Source organism: Notamacropus eugenii, chromosome 5 (assembly GCF_028372415.1).
Source record: "Notamacropus eugenii isolate mMacEug1 chromosome 5, mMacEug1.pri_v2, whole genome shotgun sequence".
Classification (NCBI taxonomy): domain Eukaryota; kingdom Metazoa; phylum Chordata; class Mammalia; order Diprotodontia; family Macropodidae; genus Notamacropus; species Notamacropus eugenii.
The window spans coordinates 125,284,369-125,306,589 of NC_092876.1; the positions used below are offsets into that span (position 1 = coordinate 125,284,369).

A 22,221-nucleotide genomic window follows, 5' to 3' on the forward strand; every position below is an offset into this window, starting at 1 on the left:
CTATGAGATCCAAACCCCTGGAAGGGGCCTCCAGACGGCCCTTCTAGGCCTGATATTCCATGTTCTGTGTTCTGATATTCTATATGAATCTTAACGTTCTGGATTTGGTGTTTCAGCATTCTTTGTTCTAATGTCCTTCCTAGTTCTAAGATCTTCCTCATTCAAAGATCCCTTCTAGTTCTACCCTTAAAATTTTAAGACCCCTGCTAGCTCTCATGTTTGAAGATTCTATGGAAAAAAGGTGGACTCACAAAAAATGCAAGTAAGATTTAGTAGACAGTCTTCCTATTGCACTGTAAGGTCCAGGCAGCACAATGGGTGCTAAACTTTGCATCTCCCTAATCAAGGAGAAAGGGGATAAACTTAAAGACCTATTGTGTGCCAGGCCCTGTACTTATTACTTTACAAATATTATCTCAGTTGACCCTCACAATAACCCTGAGAGGTAAATACTATTATATTTTATAGTTGAGGAAACTAAGGTAGACAGAGGTAAAGTGACTTACCCAGGGTCACACAGCTACTTACACAGGGTCACACACTTACATGTGTGAGGTCATATTTGAACTCAAGTCTTCCTGACTATAAGCCCAGCATCCTATCTGTGCCACCTAGCTTCTTTTCATCAGCTAGAGGTGTTTTTTATAAAGATCAAAGATTTTTTTATTTGAAGCAAATTCCAAAGAAGAAACCCACTTGGAGTTGAAAGTATCAGGCAATAGATTTGGGGGAACAGACTGTTGTTTGAAACAGGCCTAATCAGATAACAATTGCAGCTTTGTTCAGAGAGAAGTGAAATTCAGGGATTTTAGTCATTAAATCTGATTTTACTCATCTGAAATGGTATCTACATAGTCTTCTGAATTTCAAATTAAAACAAAAAGAGTTCAGAGTTCTGATTATCTAGAGATGACTGTGTATCATGTAGACAATGACCACTTTATAAATGCTTATAGATTAATTGATGTTTCCCCTCTAGGTTTTCCTCAACATCCTAACCTCTCACCATGTCCGACCCCATCACTCTGAATGTTGGAGGAAAGCTGTATACTACCTCCCTGTCAACCCTGACCAGTTTTCCCAACTCCATGCTGGGAGCCATGTTCAGTGGGAAGATGCCCACCAAGAAAGACAGCCAAGGCAACTGCTTCATTGACCGCGATGGCAAGGTCTTCCGCTACATCCTGAACTTCTTGAGGACTTCCCATCTGGACCTCCCCGAGGATTTCCAAGAGATGGGGCTGCTCCGGAGAGAAGCAGACTTCTATCAAGTACAGCCTTTGATTGAAGCCCTTCAGGAAAAGGAGGTGGAGATGTCCAAGGCAGAAAAGAATGCCATGCTTAACATCACCCTGAACAAACATGTGCAAAACATCCACTTCACCGTCCGGGAGGCACCACAGATCTACAGCTTGTCTTCTTCTGACATGGAGGTCTTCAATGCCAATATATTCAGCACGTCCAGTCTTTTCCTGAAGCTCTTGGGCTCCAAACTCTACTACTGCTTCAACGGCAACCTGTCTTCCATCTCCAGCTACTTGCAAGACCCAAACCACCTCACTTTGGATTGGGTGGCCAGTGTGGATGGCTTACCAGAGGAAGAATACACCAAGCAGAATCTAAAAAGACTGTGGGTGGTGCCAGCCAATAAGCAGATTAACAGCTTCCAGGTGTTTGTGGAGGAGGTATTGAAAATTGCACTCAGTGATGGCTTTTGTGTGGATTCTTCACACCCTCACCTCTCTGATTTTATGAATAATAAGATTATTCGATTAATACGGTATAGGTAGAATGCCCAGCTTCCAGCACATATGCAGTCTACAAGATAACACAAGGTCAGCAGAGTGTTTCTCCTAAAGCACCAGCTAAGAAACACTCACCAGCAGTGTGATACAGAATCATATACTAATATGTATTAATCACTAAGCAGGAGTTGATTTTCCCCCCTATAATGTAGTTATCTGTATGCCCTTTCAGAATATATGTGTTCTCTAGTCAGAGGGCGCATTCTTCTCCAGGTATGTCAGGGTACTGCTAGTGTATTACCAGGGATGGAGGGTCTCCTGATATTCTTCAAAGGAGACAGCTGATGGTCTTTATGTCTGGGGAAAAGGAGCATCAAACTCTCCCCATGGGTTGCTTTCCCATCTTTACCATTGGCCAGGACCTCAGTTAACTCATCTGTGCTAAGGGATAATGCCATGTTGGATGGGTGGGGGTAGACAGAAAGTGTGAAGCTTGTAAAATCTATTCACTGCTCTAGGATCCTGAGATCCGAGCCAAGCTCGTCTCATCCACAGCAAGGGAACTTCTGCAGCCCCATAGTTCTTTACATAGAAGATCAAACATGTTTGACTTCATTGGAGCTGCGTTGTGTTCATGGAGATTTTCTTTTCTGCTTCAGCAGTAATCTCCAGGGAAGGTGGGGGGGAGGTGAGAAGATATTGCAGAGGCAAGTTAGAGCAGAAAACAATCCATAAGAAAGACTTGAGTTTTTTTCTATGCTTGGTCACAGCTTTGAACGTTGACTTTCGTCACGGATCTTAAGACTTGATTGGAAGTGCCTGGACCTTTGGGGAGAAGAGATTCTCTCTTGTCACAATATTGTGACCAGATTCCATGATCCTTGGTCCCCAATGAAGAGGGTGATTTAACAGACAGATTAACACTTTATACATCTAACTCAGTGTAATCCCTTCATAGCAGTCCTCTGGGGAGCTACATGTTTTTGCCAACCATATAGCCTTTGCTCAAGGCTTTTTCTGGGTTCCTCTTTCATAATGGCCTTAATCAAGCAGAAGTTGAAACAAGGGGTGGAAATTACAGAGGGTGGGGTGAAATTTCAGTCTAGGATGAGGAAGACCTTTTTAACAATTGGAGCTTTGTGAAAATGAATGTGTTGTCTTAGTACAGAGGGAATTCTCTATCATTGGAAATTATGACATAGTTCCTAGAAACATAGAATCTTAAAGTTGGCAAGAACATCAGAGGCCATCTAGCCCAAATCACATTTGAATAAGAACCTCCGCTACCCCATGCCCAAAGGGTGGTCATCCAGCCTTTGTTTAAAGATCTCCAGTGGTGGGGAAATCACTGTCTTGCAACACAGCTCATTCTAATTCAGCACAACACTAATAGTTACGAATTTTTTTCCTCACACTGAACCTAAATTAGTTTCATTTTAATTTCTACCCACTGGTCCTAATTCTGGGACCAAGCAGAACAAGTCTAATCTTTCTTTCATATGATAACCTACCAAATACTTGATGATGGCTAACATATTCCCCTGAAGTCTTCTCTAGAGTAAATGTCTCTAGCCCTCTAATCAATGCTTGTGTGGCATAATCTCCAGTCCCCGTGACTTTCTCTTTGCTATCTTTGGATATATTCTAGTTGCCACTGCTACCCCTAAAAATGGCACTGAACAAAATACTCCATATGGGGTCTGACATGTCATAGGTAAGACTATGGTTTCCTTCACTGGACATTCCATTTCTTTGTGCTAATAGGACCCTGGAAATAGGGCCATGTTCCTCCTTTCTCTTATCTCACCAGTGCTACTAGCTGACAGAACTGGTGATCAGTATCAAGTTGTCAATGTCCTTCCTCAAATGTGGTACCCAGAACTGAACACAATACTCTAAAAGATGACTGACCAGGGCAGAATTCTGTGGGACTTATCACCTTTCTCCTTCTGGAAACTATGCTTCTATGAACACAGCCTGAGATCATAGAAACTATGCTTCTATGAACACAGCCTGAGATCATGTTCATTGGGTGTACCATTCTCTAACATACTGGAAAGTCAGTCCTGCTGCTTCATAATCATACCTGGGATACACATGGTTTGGGTCAGGTACAGGTCAAGAAAGCCAGAGGCAAAGGCACCCTCCTGGCTCTGCAGAATCCAGCCAGTGATGAGCGGTGCACCTCTCCGTGCTGCACCCTATGAGATGCCACTGGGCCAGCAGCCTTGGGACCCCCAATGGTCCTCTTATTTTTTGTCAAGGCTCACTCAGCTGAGCTGCAAAAACTCAAACTTGGATCATTCCTCTCCATGACAACAAAGCACGGGAATCCGAGATGCTTAATTTGCTACTGGCTAGTGCTGGGCAAGTTAATGGCTCCATGGGCCCCTGGAGAAACCTATATAGCTACATTCTCTGTGGGGCACTGGGCAAGTACAGCTTTCTTTATGCAATAAATTGTATGGCTTTAATGCAGCACAATTCCTGAGTCTCTGTGGCATTTCTTCTCATGTATGAGAGCCTATTTTGTTGAGGCAAACCCTGGTCCCAGGGACCACCAAACATTGCATCTTGGAACCTAGTTCTATGACCCTGAGGCAAAACACTTTCTCTCTCTAAGGCTCAGTTTTCTCATCTGTAAAAGCCAGGTAGATCATACAATGGGTAAGAGCACTAGACTTGAAGTCAGGAATATCTTGGAGCAAATCCTGCCTCTGACACTTAACCAGCTATGTAAGTGACTTAATCTCTTAAAACTTCAGTGCCCTCATCTGTAAATTGAGGATAATAATAGCACCTAGCTTCCAGGGTGGTTATGGGGATAAAATGAGATAATATTTATAAGGCACTTTGCAAACCTTAAAGTACCATATAAATGCTAGTTATTATTATTATCAAAATGAAGGAAATAATACTTGCACTATCTCCCTCCCAGCCCAGGGTTATTGTATAGAAAGGCTTAAATCTTAAAGGCAATAGAAATATAAGATTATCAGGTACCTTGGTGTATAGAAAGAGCCCCACTGAACCTAGAGTCAAGAGACTCGAGTTCAAGTACTAATTCTGACACTAGCTGGGTGACCCGGGGCAAGTCGCAGCTTTACTGAGCCTCAGGCTGATAGTCTATAAAATGAGGATAATAAGACCTGCATTAGCTACCTTGCAGGATTGTAAGAAGGAAAGTGTTTTGTGCTATAGATTTGAGTTGTTATTAAGTGACTTGCTCAAAGTCACACGACTGACTCAGTAACTAGCAAACTCAACTCTTTACCCCTGCTCCAGTACCCTTTCTACAATGCTTGGGCAAAGGATTCTGTTTCTAGAGCCATAGATTCTAGCCTGTGACTTTGCCATTGATGGGTCATTTGACATGGGAAAGTCAGCTCATCTGTCTGGGCCTAGTCAGTGTTCTTTTCACTTGTACCCCCTCCCCTCCTTAATTACCTTTATTTCCTCTCTTTCCTTCCTTCTCTATGTGACAGTCCTTTTGCTATCAACAGACAGATGTATCCCTCTTTTTTGAGAAGACCGAGGCCATCCCTCATAAATTCCCTCAAAACCCCTAAGCCTCTCCATGTCTCCTCTCATCCTCTTCCTTCCAGACAGTGAGATAGCGCTCCTCATTGTCAAGGATTACATTGAATCATAGACTTAGAACTGGAAGGGACAATAGAGGTTGAGTACAGCATTCTCGTTTTACAGATGACAAAAACTTATGTCTAGTGAGGTTAAATGACTCACCTGAGGTCAAACAAGTAGTAAATGTCAGGCATGGGATCACTCAGCTATTCATAATTTAAATCCTTCTTTCTTTCTACCCCATCGTGCTATTTTTGTGCCCTTCATTCCCCCTCCAGTCCCGCTACTCCACGTACACATCTTTGATCTCTTCCTCTCCACTGGTTTTTATTTACAAACATTCTCAGACCTCTTCATCCTTAAAAAAAAAAAAAAAAACTAAATAAAAAACACTTCCCTTCAACACTGCTGCACTCTCTAGCTCTCATCTCTTTCCTCCCCCTCATTGGCAAACTTCCAGAAAGAGTTATCTAGACTCTTTTTATCTAAATAATTCCTATTTCTCATCACGTACTCACTCTTCAACACCCCAGCAATCTGGCTTCTGTTTTCCCTATCCTTACAGAAACTGAGCTCTAAGAAAATCAACAAGGCCCTTCTAATTCACAAACCCCAATGGTCTTTGCTCATACCCAATCCTCTACTTTTCAGCAGCATTTGACCCTGGTAACCACTCCCTTCCTGAATATTCTCTCTGACACTGGTATCAGTAACACTGCTCTCTCCTAGTACTTTTTCCATGTGAATTAGTTCAGAACACAACAAAGCCTTTTTAAAGTATTCACTACATGCCAGGCATTGTGCTAAGTGCAGGATGGAAAAGGAGATATGTTACAGGGTAAGAAGGCCACAGGGAAAGTAGGCAGTGCTAGGGCAAGGAGGCCCCACATGCTGAGTGGGGGAAGAGGTCCAGGATGAAAAGGCATGGTTTTGAAGTCCAGAAATTCAGGGATAGGGCCAGAAGGAGAAAGAAGGCAAGGCAGCCTGGAACCTAAGGAATGATCCAAAAGGATATTGAGAAGGACTGGTCAGATGAATAGGAGGAGAACCAGGAGAGAACAGTGTCAAGAAAAACTGGAGAGGAGAAAATATCCAGGAGAAGGTGATCATCTGTGTCGAATGCTATAGAAATGTCAAGAAGGATGAAGATTGAGAAAAGTCCATTCAATTTGACCGTTAAGAGATTGGTAACCTCGGAGAAAGCAGTTTCAATTGAATGATGAGGTTAAAAACCAGATGGCACATGCTTTAGGAAAGAATGAGAAGTAGAAGCACCAAGTGTAGACAGTTTTTTTAAGGAGTTTAACCATGAAGATGACTAAGAGAGATAGAGATGGAGAGATATTAGCATTAGCTAGCAGGGATGGTTAGATCAGGCAAAGTTGTGGGGGGGGGGGGATTGTATTTTTTTAAAGGACGAGTTAGTAGATGAGGAGAAATTAAAGATAGGAGTGCGGAGGTGATCTGCTGGAGAAGATGGAAGGGGATGGGGGTCAAGGGTGCATATAGAGAAGTTAGCTTTGGTAAATGGAAGGTCACTTCCTCATGGAACAGCAAAGTGAGGGAAATAGTGAAAGAAGATGTCAGAATGATGTGAAAGAGGAAAAGAAGAGATAGCTCATGGTAAATGGCCTAAGTTTTTTTCTGGAAGCATGAAGAGATGTCCTAGCATAGATGATGAGAGGAGGCCATGTTGGGAAGGACTTTAGAAGAGAAGGAAAAGTTTAAAACAGCTATTGTGGAGAATACGATAGTGCATTGATTAAAGAAAAGTAGAATAATTATCTTTCTCACTGATAGCCTGGTTGAGATTATGTAACAAATTTGTAGTAGGTCCATTCAGCAAAATTTCATGATTTTTTTCAGCTTATATGAATAGGAACAAAGGAAGTAGATGTTGAGAGTAATCTAGGGGTGAGTTTTGGCAGGGCATGATTGGTGATAGGACTAAGGGGTAAAGGATTAGAGAGAAGAAGATAGTGTAGAGTTGAGTTGATACACCAAAGTGTTAAGACAGGGAAGGCAGGAGAGTAAAGTCAGTACAACGGTGATAGAGAGGTGGAAATCATGGTGAAGATGAAGAAAAGGTTGGAGGGGGTCGTTGTAAGGCATAAAGAAAGACGGAATGTTGAAAGATTATGAGAAGATAAAGGAATTTTGTGAACAAGGAAACATAGATGCTGTCAAGATCAAGAATATCATCGTTTCCTGTGTAGCTGAGGTAGATTGGAAGAGTAAATCTTGGAAACTGAGTACATTGAGGAACTAGGAAGGGAGAGTATATGAGAGACAATCAATATATGCTGAAGTGCCTTAGTGTGAGGGGAGGAGATGTGGAGGCAAGAAAGACTCAGAGCCAGGTATTGCTTTCATTGGAAGAAGGCAGGAGACCATCTGGATTGGGTAATTTTGTATAGCATGAATTTCAAAGAATGAGAATTTGCTTAGTGAAGCTGGTAGAGGGAAAGTCTAGAAGTGGCAATGGGGAGAAGTATTCCACCTTCCCTACCATGACCAGTGGGTAGGAGAGAAAAAGGTGTATTAGAAAGGGTAGAGAAGAAAATGGCATTATAGGAAGGAGCCAGGTCTCAGTGAAGACTAAAAGGTGGAAATATTTAAGAAAGAAGTTTAAAATGAAAAGAAATTTATTTGTTTTGGAGGAAGGATTTCAAAGGGCATGGAGGAGTGGAATATTGGTGGGGGAGGTAATGTTGAGAACAACAGACACCCAAGATTGGCAATTCAGGGCTAGGGATGGGTGTTTGTGTATCTGCTCTTAGGAGGTCAAAATTCCTGGAAGGTTTGAGTATTAAAGGATGTTAGTATGCTAGGTAGCACAGTGGATACAGTGCTGAACCTAGAGTCAGGAAGACTTGAATTCAAATTTGACCTCAGATACTTAACTAGCTGTATAACCATGGTCACTTAGTCCCCTTACTTCAGTTTCCTCATCTATAAAAAGCTGGAGAAGGAAATGGCAAACTATCCCAATATCTTTGCCAAGAAAACCCCAAATGATGTCACAAAGAGTTAGACATGCTTAAACAAAAAACAATGCTAATCATTGAGGAATGAGTCTAGCCAGAGAATTAGGGTTGGTGAGAGGTCCACTGAGGGAGGCTTGAGATGTAAGTTTTCCATTGAAGCTGCCAGTCTCATGGCAGCCTTTCGTTGCTGTGTCTTTTGAGACTAAGGAGGCTTGCTTCAAAGCAGGCAGGAGCCCATGAGGACTGGGATTCTCATTAGCAGATTGCTTATGATGGAGAAGGCTCTGGGGAAGCAGAAAAGGGAAGAGATCTTATTTCCAGAGGTCACTGGAGCACTGGAAATTGTTCTGAGGCAGGCCCCTACACTCCACGGAGAGGTGGATTGTGAACTCCTCTGCGCTACACTGGGGAGGGCCCAATTTCAGGGTTTGATGCAGAAGATAGTAGGCAGCAGGAAGGTCTTGTTGATATCTGATCAAACTTCTCAGTCTCCTTCACTGGTTTATCATCCTCTTCCTTCCCCCTAAATGTGACTCTCTCTTGAACCCTTTGCTTTCTTTCTGTCTGGCCTTTGGTGATTTCAGCCATTTTCATGATCTCCTTTAGGCAGATGACCCCCAAATGTACATACTCAACCTCAAACTTTCCCCTGAGCTTCAGTCCAGAATTTCCAGCTAGTTGTTGGACACGTCCACCTGATTATCTTGCCAGCATCTGAGATTCATGTCCAAAACTAAACTCATCATTATCATTCTCCTTACCAAAAAGAAAAGAAAAACACAACCTGCCTTTCTTCCTAAATTCATTATCTATTTATACTGATGGATCACCATCCTCTTAATCATTCAGTTTCGAGACTAGGGAATCAGAATTTCTGTCTAATATAGCTTCAGCGGCCATCTAGTCCAACGCGTACCTGAATAAGGATTCCTTGACTGCTTACCCAACAAATGGTCATCCAATTTCTATTTGACAGTCACCAATGGAAAGTCCACCTCTAACCCACTTTTGAACAGCTTAAATTAAAATTTGTTCTCAGACACTTAACTAGCTGTGTGACTATGGTCAGTTAGTCCTCTTACTTCAGTTTCCTCAATCTATAAAATGAGCTGGAGAAGGAAATGGCAAACTACCCCAGTATCTTTGCCAAGAAAACCCCAAATGATGTCACAAAGAGTTAGACATGATTAAACAAAAAACAATGCTAATCATTGAGGAATGAATCTAGCCAGAGTATTGAGGTTGGTGAAATGTCCACTGAGGGATGCTTGAGATACAGGTTCTCCACTGAAGCTGCAAAATTGAAATTTGTCAGGAAGTTTTTGCTCATAGAAAGCTCAAATTTGTCCTTTTGCAATATCTACCTTTTGCTCCTAGTCTGCTCTCCTTTCAGGGTCAAATGAAAGAAGTCTATGGACAGCTAGGTGGTGCAGTGGTTAGTGCCCTGGCCCTGGAGTTAGGAGGACCTGACTTCAAATCCTATCTCAGACACTTAGTAGCTATGTAACCCTGGGCAAGTCACTTAATCCCAAGAAGAATGAAGAAAGAAGAAAGAAGAAAGAAGAAAGAAGAAAGGGAAGGGAAGGGAAGGGAAGGAATGTATGGAAGAAAAGAAAGAGAGTGTAACATGACTTCTTGTGATGACATCTTTTCAAATATTTGAAGACAGTGGTCATATTCCCCCACCCAAGACCTAAATATTGTCTTTTCTGTGCTAAACCACCCAAGTCCTCTCATCTGTTCTTCATTTGGCATAAACTTGACGCCCTTCATTCTTGTAACTGCCTTAATCTAGTTCCTCTACAGCTTATCTCTATGGTTCTTGGTACCATGAAATGATCCCAATACTCCAAATATGGTCTGACCAGGACAGAGTACAGCAACACTCTCTTCTTTTTTAGTCTTGGTAACCATTGGTTACCATTCCTGTCTTAACACAGTTTAAGATCATAGTGGCTTTCTCCACTGCGGTTACCTTGTATTGAGCTTGTAGCCCTCTAAGATGCTAAGATCTTTATCAGACAAACTGCTGTCTAACTACTGCTCATCAAGCTTCTACTTGTGAAGTGGATTTTCTTTGAACCTAAGAATAATACTTCATATGGATCACTATTACATTCCATCTTATTGCATGTAGCCAAATATTTTAGTTTAAGATCTGCATTATTATTAATATTAACAATAATATCTAGCATTTATATAGCTTTGAGGTTGGCAAAAGAATTATTCGATTCTCACAACAACCCCATTTTGCAGATGAGACACCTGAGGCAGACAGAAGTTAAGTGACCTGCCTAGGATCACATGGCTAGTAAGTGTCTGAGGTTTGATTTGAACTCAGATCTTTCTAACTCCAGAGCTAGTATTCTCTCTACTGTCATTTAACTATCCCTCTATCGAATTTTAATCCATGAATCTTACTTTTTTATCAATCAATTGAAATTTTCTTTCCTAAAATCAGGGTTGCATGTCATATATTATAAGCTCTTCCCTCTTCTACCATAAACTCTATTTTAGATCAAGTGGCCCTTTCCTCCCCAGGTTCCCATATTTTCTACCTCAGTTACCAGTTATTCTTTGTGAGAAAGAATCAGGTCCAAAACAGAATTTCCTCTTGTTGGTTCTTTTACCCTCTGAAGATCACATTGTTATCAAAGCAAATCAAAACATTATTAGCTTTACTGCTTTTTGTAAAGAAAGCACTCTAGCAGAGGTCTGGATAATTGAGGTCCACATCACTATTAAATCACTGTGTAGAAGATTGGAGATCTAGATATTGTAACTAAATTGTGATTTGCTTCCCACATATCTATGTCCTCTCTCTATTCAAGTGGTTATTAGTATATGCCAATGAGGGTATCTGTCTTCATTGATCATTTTATCACTCAGCATCCTGGTAGGAACCAGGTAGGAACCAGAAATAGCATTTCCTCATATAAATATATTTTCTTGAGATACAATGCTATTTCCCCTTAAGGCTGCTCTGTCTTTTTCTTTTTAATAAGATATATACATCTAGGCAGCTAGGTGGTGCAGTGGAGAGAGTGCCAGTCCTGGAGTCAGAAGGATTTGAGTTCAAATTCAGCCTCAGAAACTCACTAGCAGTATGACCCTGGACAAGACCCATTAGCCTCAATTTCCCCATCTGTAGAATGAAACGAAGAAGGAAATGGCAAACCACTCCAGTATCTCTGCCAAGAAAACCCCATATGGGGTCATGAAGAGTCAGACAGGACTGAAACAACGGAACAACAAAAAAATTAAGGCAGTCATTTTACTACTGAATCCATTCTTAAGTTTTGTCATCTGATAACTTCTAGGTACCTCCATTGCTGTTCTTACATTTTAGCTACTCTCTACAGTCGACAAGGTCTTCTTAGAGTCTTTTTTCTCTCTCGGTCTCTATATTCAGTCAGTGAACAGATCCTGTCCTCAAAAGGATTCCAGAGTTGTGTACCTTCCCAGTCTCTCACATCCATCCCCTTTTCTTCACTAAAACTGCCAGCACCCAAGCTCAATCCCTCATCATCTCTTGCCTTCATTATTGAAATAGCCTCCTAGCTGGTCTTCCCTTCCATCCCCCTCCTCCCTCAGTGTCTTCCCTTTCTAGTTCCTCTTTCATGGAGATACCAAGATTATCTTCCTAGTTCACAAGTCTAAACATGTTATTCTCCTGCTCAAAAATCTTTAGTGACACCTTCTTGTCTATAAAATAAAAAACAAAGTCCCTAAACTAGCATTTTTTTACTCTTTCTTTAATCATTAAGGCTAGTCTATGTCCAAGCTATCTTTTCTAGATTCCTTCATGTGTGCTACATTTGGTCAGAATGAATCCTAGCCATTTCTTCATCTCATTCATCATCTACCACCTTCATCCACCTTCATCCACCTCCTGTTTCCCATCACCTACATTGGCACAGATTTTTATGTTTGGAAATATTCCCTCCTTATCTTGTCAAGGTGCTACCTGCTTCCTGATCTTTTCCAGATAGAAAGGACTTCTCTCTCCATGTCTCTTCTCACGTTTTTCTCTAGAATATTTGGTCTAGATCTCATCTTTTTTCCCATCACACCCAACTTTGCATAAGGCTTATCTGTGTTCTCATCACTCTCTCTCCCCCAGTAATTACATCCCCTTTGGTCTTGTGTGCCTGGTCCGCAGCATAGTGCCTGGCATACATGGGACCCCTAATAAGTATCTGCTAACTTGAAATGTTTCCTTTACAACATACTTCCTCTCATTCCTCCTAAATTATAAGTCATTTGAAACACAAATTGGCCAAACAAGAAGTAGAGAATGTATATAATCCAATCTCAGAAATAGAAAGTAAACAAGCCATAAACAAACTCCCAAAGAAAAAATCCTGGAACCAGATGGATTTTACAAGTAAATTCTATTAAATATTCAAGGAACAACTAATTCTGATTCAAGGAACAACAAAAAAATGGAAAAGAAGGGGTTCCTACAAATTTTTATCTATGATATAAATATAGTCTTCATACCTATTCCAGAGAGTCAAAACACAGGAAGAAAATTGTAGACCAATATCCCTAATAAACTTTAATGAAAAAAATACTAAACAAAATATCAACAAAGAGACTACAGCAACATACCACTATGACCAGGTGGATTTATATCAGAAATGTAGAGTTCGTTTATTATTAGCCAAGCTACTGATAAAATGGACCATATTAAAAAGAACAAGAAAAATATGATTATATCAACAGATGCAGAAAAAACTTTTGGACAACATACAAAACTATTCCTGTTAATTTTTTTTTCCAGTTTCTATTCACAAGGAAAAACTCTAGTCTATCTTTTAATTTTTTTTTTTGGAAAAATTGCTGACATTACAGAACTAAACTGAAATGTATTCTACTCTTACATTTCAATGATAAAAACAGAAAGAAAATTCATGAGCCCTGAGATAAAAAACAAAAATAAAACAGAGAAAAGCTTATAAAACTTAAATATGGTTCTCACTGGTAACAGCTGAACAGAAAAAGGAATTAAAACTCTGTAATTAAAAGAATCACTAGTGGATGGTAAAAATGTGTATACAGTGAAAATTTACAAACTATTTAAAACCTGGAATTGCTCAGAAACTACATAGATGGATCATGGGTGGTGAAAAGCAAAAGAGGATTATGGGTAAATCTGCATTGTTCTAGCTGCTCCCCATGCCAACTGTCTCTGAGGAAAACCTGACCAGGCCAATGCTGGCAGCAGATCCAGTGATGGTAACCTGCCTATCGGTAAAGCCTTCCACTGGATTGACAATTTTGATCTGAGCCCAATCTGGTAAATCTCATTGATTTTGGCACCTTGACACCCAGTTATGCAGCAAATTAAGTCATTTGGAATGGTGAATTCATGAGAAGTAGTCTGAGCAGATGCACCCAAACCTGCAGTGAATCCGGTGTTGGCAGGTGTCATGGGAAAGTGACACTGTTGCATTGCCAACTAGTGCAGCTTGGTCAATTCTTGAGGTGGTCCCTCCAGGTCAAGGTTGAGGCACATGGAGAGAGTGGTATAGGGAAAGCATTGTTGTGTACAACAGTGGGAAAGTACAGCACTGTGGCCGCCTGTGCTGTACCTGTCCTGACCATCTACAAAGATGATGGGCTTGGGCCCCAACAGGATGGTCAAGGCCTTTGAGGGAGACTCCAGAAGGACCACAATCTGTTTGACACACTCAGTGATAGATTGTAGGATGCCAGCAATAGTGACAGCTCACTCAGTTGAGTATGGTATCATATCCCCTGCCCCCTGGACCTAAGTCCCTATACTCTTTCTTATTTCCTTGATCTTGTGTCTTTCTTTTCCAATGAGAAAACCACACTGGATAGCAGGGACCACAAGCCTCAGGTGACTGGGGGTCTACTGGCAGCTGTACTATTGGTCACAGATCTGCTGATGTCCTGTTCCAGTTTGTCAACGATCATGGCAAAGGCTTTAAAGATGGCATTGGTGGTCTAGCCAGAGTAATTATTCTCTCAGGACAATTCCTGTCTGAGAGGTTGATATGGGCACCACTCTTCACACATCTTCTTGACCAATTCTCCTTTCTTTCCAATAATGCTTCCTTCCAACTTTCTTTCCATGTATAAGTAGCTTGATGGTGAGACTAACATTTAATCCACCTTCAATCACACCACTATCCATGTTGAGCCATGTTCTGGGGATTTGGACTTTGTAAAGTGGTCAAGTCTTTGGTCACTGGTGGGAATGGAAGCCAAAAACTTTGGAGGCAAGGAGAGTGAAGGGGAAATGGGGAAGTGGGATGGAAAGGGAAGGGCAGAGGACTGGGGGCACAACAATAGGGGGTGGGAGGGAAGGCAAGGGGTCACTCTCCTGGGGAGTATCCCCACTCCCAGGAAACATTGGGAGGTGGAGAAGGAAGGGGGAAAAGAGATCCCCGGGGCAGGTGGAGGGCAGGCAGCAGGTGCAGAGAGGGCGTGGGCTATGGTTGCACCTACTGCAGACCTGCTCTGCTGGTCTGAGTCCTATTCCTGTTTAAAAAGAATTCTAGAAAATATAAGTCACTTGTCAGTAACTTAAGATAGGGAGTATCTTTTGGTAATGTCTTGCAAAGACTTGCACAAAGTAAACACTGAGTAATTTTGAAAATGGAATTGAACTTTCTACCACATCACCCTTCTCAATTATGAATTATGTTTCTCCCTCCCCTCCCCCATCCAGTGACTACCCTAGTATTTTTCACCTAGCAGACACTTAAAAGATAATCGTTGAATTAAATTGAATTCATCCTCTGACAATTTGAATCAGTGAGTTATGATCCTTTGCAAACTATATTCTAAAAAATGGAAATAATAAGGCTGGCAAAGCTTAATCCTTATTTTTTTTTTCTTAACCATGTATTATAAAACACTTTATCTTTCCCCATTGTCAAGAGCTCTGCTGCATAAATGCTACTGGGAGAAGGCGACCACTGGGAAAAGGAGATGTCAGGAAATTGACACTCCTTCATATGACATTTTTAAAGTTGGGAAGTCTTTCAAGAATGAGATTTATTGGTTGAAATATGAAGGTTCTAAAACCAACAGCCTTTGAAGACAAACCCCAGTTATGCAAGCAATGTTGTACCATTACTGAGCAGAAATGGTATTTCTTTTTTGACTAGTTAAGACAGAATGGAGACTTCTGTGGAAATTCAGAAAATTGATGGGATATTTATCAATCCGGGGGGGCCTACTTCCTAGAATTATAGAAAGTCAGAGCTGAAAGAGTCCTTACAACAAAGAACAGAGAATGCCTGGGCTGGAAAGGAATTTAGAACACTGAAGATGACTTTTTTTCAGGGCTGCAATGGATCTTTATCATGGCAGAGTTTGAAAAGACCTTAGAATGTAAGGCTGTTCAAACGTAAATCATAGAATGTTAGAGCTGGAAGGGAACATAGAATGTGAGATGTTAAAACACCGGATATAGCATTTTGGAGCTGAAAGAGACCTTAGATCAGAGAATGTTAAGATAACAGAGTCTCTCAGAAGCCATCTAGTACTCCCCCTCACTTTACAAAGGGGATAACAGGTCCAAAATTTTAAAGATTTGCTAAACGTAACCCAACTAATTGATGGTGGAAGATGTACTAGAGTATAAGCATCTTTTCTAGCCCCAAGGATCCCATCAAAGTGAATTATTCATATTATTACAGCTCAAGAAGCATATGTCAAATTAATGGAACCCAAGGTTCCCAACTAACTGCTTTTTCAGCACTCAGAAGTCAGGTCTTGATGGCTAAGGATAATCATTCATATGGGTTACAAAAATGCTTTCCCTGCAACATTGTGATACCTGGAGTGCAAATATTTCTATCCCTGTTTACAGAAGAGGAAATTGAGGATCAGAGCTGACGTGACTCAGTCATGGTCCCTCAGCTAGTAAGTACCATCCAGGTCTTTTATCTCCAGAATCAGTCTTCTTTCTTCTGCTTTGGCTGCCATCTTGCTTCTAGATGTTACTGCTTTTGATAGTTAAATCCAATCCAATGAGTATTTATGTGTGGAAGGCTACACTAAGCAATTGGGACACAAAGATAAAACCAAAACCAATGCCACCACCCCCTCAAAGAGTAAGGGGGGAAGCTACACATGTCAACAGATAAGGGTATCCAAAATAATTTGAGAAGGAAAAGAGTACCATCACTAGAAATAGAAGGGAACAGGAAAGGTTTCCTATAGAAGGCAACCCATGAATGAAACCTTGAAGGAAACCAATGGCTCTAAGAAATAGAGGTGAGGAGAGACTGCATCTCAGGCATGGGGTCATGGAGGTTTATTCAAAGAGTAAGAACTAAAAGGCCAAGTTTGGAGCATGGCAAATAGGTCAGTTTGTAACATGGAATACACAAATTGCAGAAACATAAAATAAGCCTGAAAAAAAAGGCTAAAACCTTTTTTTAGCACAAAAGGCACAAAAAGCCAAACTGAAGGGCTTGTATTTTGTCTTAGAGGCAGTAGGCAGCCAGCCTCTCTCCTACTCCAATCCATCCTATGTGTAGCTGCCATATTGATATTCTTAAAGCATATAGCATTACCCTGCTCAAGAAGCTTCAGTTGCTCTAGGATAAAATACAACCCTTCCCCACTGTGGTTGGCATTTAAACATAATCTGATTCCAATTTATCTTTCTAGGCTAATTATAACCCTTCTCACCCATTCTACATTTAAGCCAAACTGGCCTACTTATGGTTCCCTGTGCTCAATTGTTTTTTTCAGTCATGTCCAACTCTTCATGATTCCCTTTGGGGTTTCCTCAGCAAAAACACTGGAGTAGTTTGCCATTTCCTTCTCCAGCTCATTTTACAGATGAGGAAACTGAGATTAAACAGGGCTAAGTGACATACCCAGGATCACACAGTAAGTGTTTGAGGCCAGATTTGAACTCATATCTTCTTGTCTCCAGACCTGGTACATCATCCACTCGGCCACCTAACTGTTGCACATTATATCTATATTTCTTAACTTTTGCACAAACTATCCCTGATTACCAGAATGTTCTCCCTCCTCATTTTAGCCTCTTAGAAACTTTAGGACTCAAACTGAATTTTAGTTCCTTCAAGAGGCCTTTCCTGATTCCCCTAAATAACAACTCCTCTTTCAGACTTCCAAAATTACTTTGTCTTTATTTTTCATATTTTTTACATTTAGTTATCTTAATACATGTTTCTCTCCTGCATCCCAATAGAATGTAAGTTAGCCCTGGAGGTTAGGGACTATTTTATTTTTGTCTGATTATTCCTAGTCCCTAGTACAATACCTGGCACACAGTGCTTAATACATGCTTATTGAAACCATCTGAGCCCCTAAAAGTTCTTGACCAGAAGAGTGTCATGGGCAGCCCATGGGAATATTAATTTTGCAACTTCATGGAGGATGAACAGGAAAGGGAAGAAAGTTGGAAAGAAACAAGCATTTACTAAAACCATTCTCATGTATGTGTCAGGCACTGTGGAAAGTGCTGGGAATAAAAATATAAGCAAAAAAGAAAGTCCCTGCCCTCAAGAAGTTTACGTTCTAATGAGGGAAGACAACACAAAAAAAGGGAACTAAAAAGGGAAACGCAGACCTGCAGGAGTGGCTGTAGAGAGTAAGGGAGAAGAAAGACTCAAAGATGGCTCCAAGGTTTTAACCTGAATGATGAACTACCATACTGATCCTCAATACAGGCTGCCTCCCTGAAAGGAGACATATTTGAAAAGAAAAAAATATATTGATAACTGTCCCCTGGAAGATTTAACATTCATTCATTCATTCATTCATTCAACAAGCACCTGCTGTGGTCAGGAGACACAATGTTCAGCTGTTTGGGGGTGGGAGTGATGCAGTTTGGGGTTGCTGGAAACCCTGAAATGTCAGGGTACAGGTAAGTCTTCCTGGAAAGAATTCAAGCACGTAAGCCTTCTTTCAGTCAAAGTAGCAAGATCTATTGTGATGCCAATAGAAGATGGTCATATACCTGAGAGTCAATGTGGCTTCAGAAAGGGTCAAGGAAAAGAAAGGGTCAGTATGGTGTTTGCTGCCCAACAATTTCAGGAGAAGTGCCAGGAGCAGAACAGAGGTCTGTACATAACATTTGTAGATCTGACCAAGGCCTTTGACACTGTTAGTCGTGAGAGCTTACGGAAAATAACGTCAAAATTTGGTTGACCAGAGAAGTCCATCAGTATTGTATGTCAATTTCATAATGTCATGTTTGCCTGGGTTCTGGATAGTGGACAATGCTCTCGTGCCTTCCCAGTCACCAATGGAGTGAAACAGGGCTGTGTGCTTGCTCCCATACTTTTTAGCATAATATTTTCTGCCATGTTGTCAAATGCTTTCAATGAGGATGAACAAGGCATCAAAGTCAACTACCATACTGATGGTAAGTTCTTCAGTTTGAAAAGGCTACAAGCCAAGACCAAAGTGGAGAGAGTGTTGGTACATGATTTTCTGTTTGTAGATGATTGTGCACTCAATGCAGCCTCTGAAACTGAGATGCAACAAAGTATGGATCAATTCTCTGCTGCCTGTGCTAATTCTGGTCTAATAATTAACACCAAGAAAACACAGGTGCTCCATCAGCCACCACCACACCATCCATACATGGAATCATCAGTTATAATAAATGGAGAAGTTTTGAATGCTGTGGATAATAAGTTCACTTACCTTGGTAGTGACTTCCCAGGAACGTACACACTGATGATGAGGTTGACGCACACATTGCCAGAGCTAGCTCAGTGTTTGGGAGGCTCTGAAGAAAAGTCTGGGACAGAAGAGGTATTAGACTGACTACCAGACTGAAGGTCTACAGAGCTGTTGTGCTGACCTCATTGTTGTATGCCTGTGAAACATGGACAGTCTATCAGTGCCATGCCAGGAAACTGAATCGCTTCCATTTGAACTGTCTTAGGAAGATTCTGAGGATCACCTGGCAGGATAAGGTACCAGACACTGAAGTCCTTGCTTGAACTGAACTGCCAAGCATTCAAACTATGCTTCAGAGAGCACAAATCCGATGGGCTGGCCATGTTGTTTGAATACAAAATGTACGTCTGCCAAAAAGACTATTTTATGGAGAACTCATATGGGGCAATCACATGGTGGTCAGAAACGATACAAGGACATTCTCAAGGTCTCTCTTAAGAACTCGGGAATTAATCATGTGACATGGGAGACATTGGCACAGGACTGCTCAGCATGGCATTCCCACATCAGAGAAGGTGCCGGGCTCTTTGAGCAACAGATAGGTGCTATTATTATCCCCATTTTACAGTTGAGAAAACTAAGGCAGATGATGGTCAAGTGACTTGACCAGGCTCAGGCAGCTAAATATGTGAAGTTGTATTTGAATTCATGTCTTTGTGACTCTGGGCCAAGGGCTCTATCCGTGGCACCACAAAGTGAGAACCCCTAAGGACAAAATTCAGCAGAGCTTACAGGAAACTTAAGAGATCATTTACAGAAACATTCACCTTTCTATTTTACAGATGAGCAAACTCAGGCAAAGAGAGAGGATAATACAGTTATCCTAGGATAATACAATTAAGTGGAAGAGTCAGGAAAAGAACGCAGGTCTCTTGACTCCCACTCCAATAAGGACATGTAATAATATCAAATAATCTCATAATAATATTCCCCAATCTCAGAGTTATGAGGGACCTCAGAGGACATCTAGTGCATCCAGAAGCTGAACAGGAATCCCCTCTAAAAGAATTCAGTTCAATTCTATCCCTAGTGATTAGGTGCCAATTATATATAGAGGCTATACCAAAGTCCCTAAATCTCTGTAGTGATTCATTGTGGGACTGAGTGACCTATGGCCCTACCTATCAAGATGGAAAAGTTTTGAGTACAGGCCCAGTGATGGACTGTATTTGTTAGCTAAGGACCTAACCCAAGTTAAGGACAGAGAGACTAAGCAATAGGAGGCTATTGATGACCAATCAGGGGGGAAAAATGAAATTGGGGCATGGTGAGACTAAAATCTGTGCCATGAAATCACAGGGATTTTGAATTATTCTGTATGTCAATACTTCAGGCTTCCATGACTTTATTAGTGTGAAGGCCCTTCTTCTTCCTTTACTAAATCTAATCTCAGCCCTTCTGTGGCTTAATAGATGGTAAAATTTGCATAAGACATGTGATTAACATACTTGACTTTGACCTCTGTAATGAATTTAACATATATTTTAGTAATCTGTACTTGGGTCTCATCCTACTAGATCACAAGCTCCCGGAGGGCCCTCCCCTTTCCCCCTCTGACAGATCCACTGCTCTGTCTCAGACCCTCATCATCTATACCTGGATTATTACAATAGCCTGTTTGTCTCAAGTCTCTCCTCACTCCAATCTGTCTTCCATTCATCCATCAAAATGATTTTCCTAAATCACAGGAATGTCACCACCCCCAAAGCACACCCAGTAAACACTGGCTTCCTATCATCTCCAGGAAACAATAGGAATTCTCTAAATTCTCTGTTTGGAATTCAAAACACTTTATAACCTAGCCCCTTTCTACCTTTCCAGTCTTCTTATACCTTACTCTTCAAAATGTACTCTTTGATCCAGTGACTTTGGCTGTTCTACAAACAAGACACTCTGTCCCTCTGCTCTGGGCATTTTCTCTGGCTGTCCCCTATGCCTGGAACACTCTCCCTCCTCATCTCCGCCTATTGACTTCTCTGGCTTCCTTTAAGCCCTAATTAAAATACCATCTTTTGCAGAAAGCCTTTACCAACCCATTTTAATTCTAATACCTTTCCTTTGTTAATTATTTACTATGTATCCTATAAAGTGAGATGGGAATTCACCACCTTATCAAAGACCCCCACTCCACTTTTGGAGAGCTCTCTTGGTGCAGAAGCTTTTCCTGACATTAACCTTGAATTATCTTATATATAGCTTCTACCCACTACTACCCCTCTGGGGCAGAACAAAACAAATCTAGTACAGCACAGATGCCCCACGAAGGTAAATAGACCTTTCAAGACTTCTGAGGTCTCTTTTAGCTCTGAAATTCTATGGTTCTGGGTGACTCCAAGCTTAGTTCTTTGTAAATCTTAAGGAGTTGTAGAAATATGTTATTTTTATTATAGCATCCTATTCCCTATAACCTTTTTCACATACTGAACTTTTCCTTATATAAACATTTCATGAGGTTTAGAGCTGAAAGGAACCTTATCATCTATTCCAAATCCTTCATATTTTAAATTATTATTTATTTCTTTACTTTTTATTGACATTTCTCTATACTTTAATTGATGTCTTTGTTTTTGACTTCACCTTTGTTATAAAGAATGACCCCAGACTCAATTCTGAAGCCTGGTGTCTCAAAGTTTCTTTATTAGAAAAGTTGAAGTGCATTCCCCCTTCAATTCTCAAGAAGCAGACTCCCCTCCCCCCACCCCAGTAAAGGGAGAGGATGTCAATACGAAAGTGAGAACAAGCTTTATAGGGTTAATAATCCCAACTCCTCCCTTCTGAATCAGGATTGGTCCTAATCCTTCCGGATTACATTCTTCCTCATATGTTCCCTTACATGTTTCCCATTCACATGTATTCCCTCCTTCATCATGTGTCCCATGATGCTGTAATGAGGTTCTGATTTTATGAGGGGAGTTTCCCGTTACATGCATGAGATTAAGTAAGCATGTGCTGTAGTAAGAAAACTACAACTATTCATGACCCCCAACTGCCTTGGTCCAGTTTGCCTAGGACCCCCGAGTTTATGGCTTCTGAGCCTCCACAGTTTGCTACTGATTGGCTGATAACTTTTATCTAAACAACTTCTGTTTCCCCCAAGACTGATGATTTTAGCAGTGTGGAAACTTAACTGTTTCATATCTCTCATACCTTCATTTCTGAATATATCCCTCCTCCCTTCCCTACCCAGAAAACCA

General features: G+C 41.0%; 1 protein-coding gene and 1 pseudogene across 1 annotated transcript; one reads left to right on the forward strand and one right to left on the reverse strand.

Moving 5' to 3' along the window:
* The first annotated feature begins 1,007 nt into the window (after positions 1–1,007).
* On the forward strand, positions 1,008–4,229 carry KCTD21 (potassium channel tetramerization domain containing 21). The gene has a single exon (XM_072610742.1). The coding sequence runs from the start codon at positions 1,008–1,010 to the stop codon at positions 1,788–1,790; it is 783 nt and encodes a 260-aa protein (XP_072466843.1). The 3' UTR covers positions 1,791–4,229.
* Positions 4,230–12,945: 8,716 nt separating this feature from the next.
* Positions 12,946–21,511, reverse strand: LOC140505105 (poly(rC)-binding protein 2 pseudogene; annotated as a pseudogene).
* Positions 21,512–22,221: the final 710 nt, after the last annotated feature.

Excerpts from the sequence above, each read along its gene's own strand:
- KCTD21 (XM_072610742.1), top strand. The coding sequence starts at position 1,008 with ATGTCCGACCCCATCACTCTGAATGTTGGAGGAAAGCTGTATACTACC.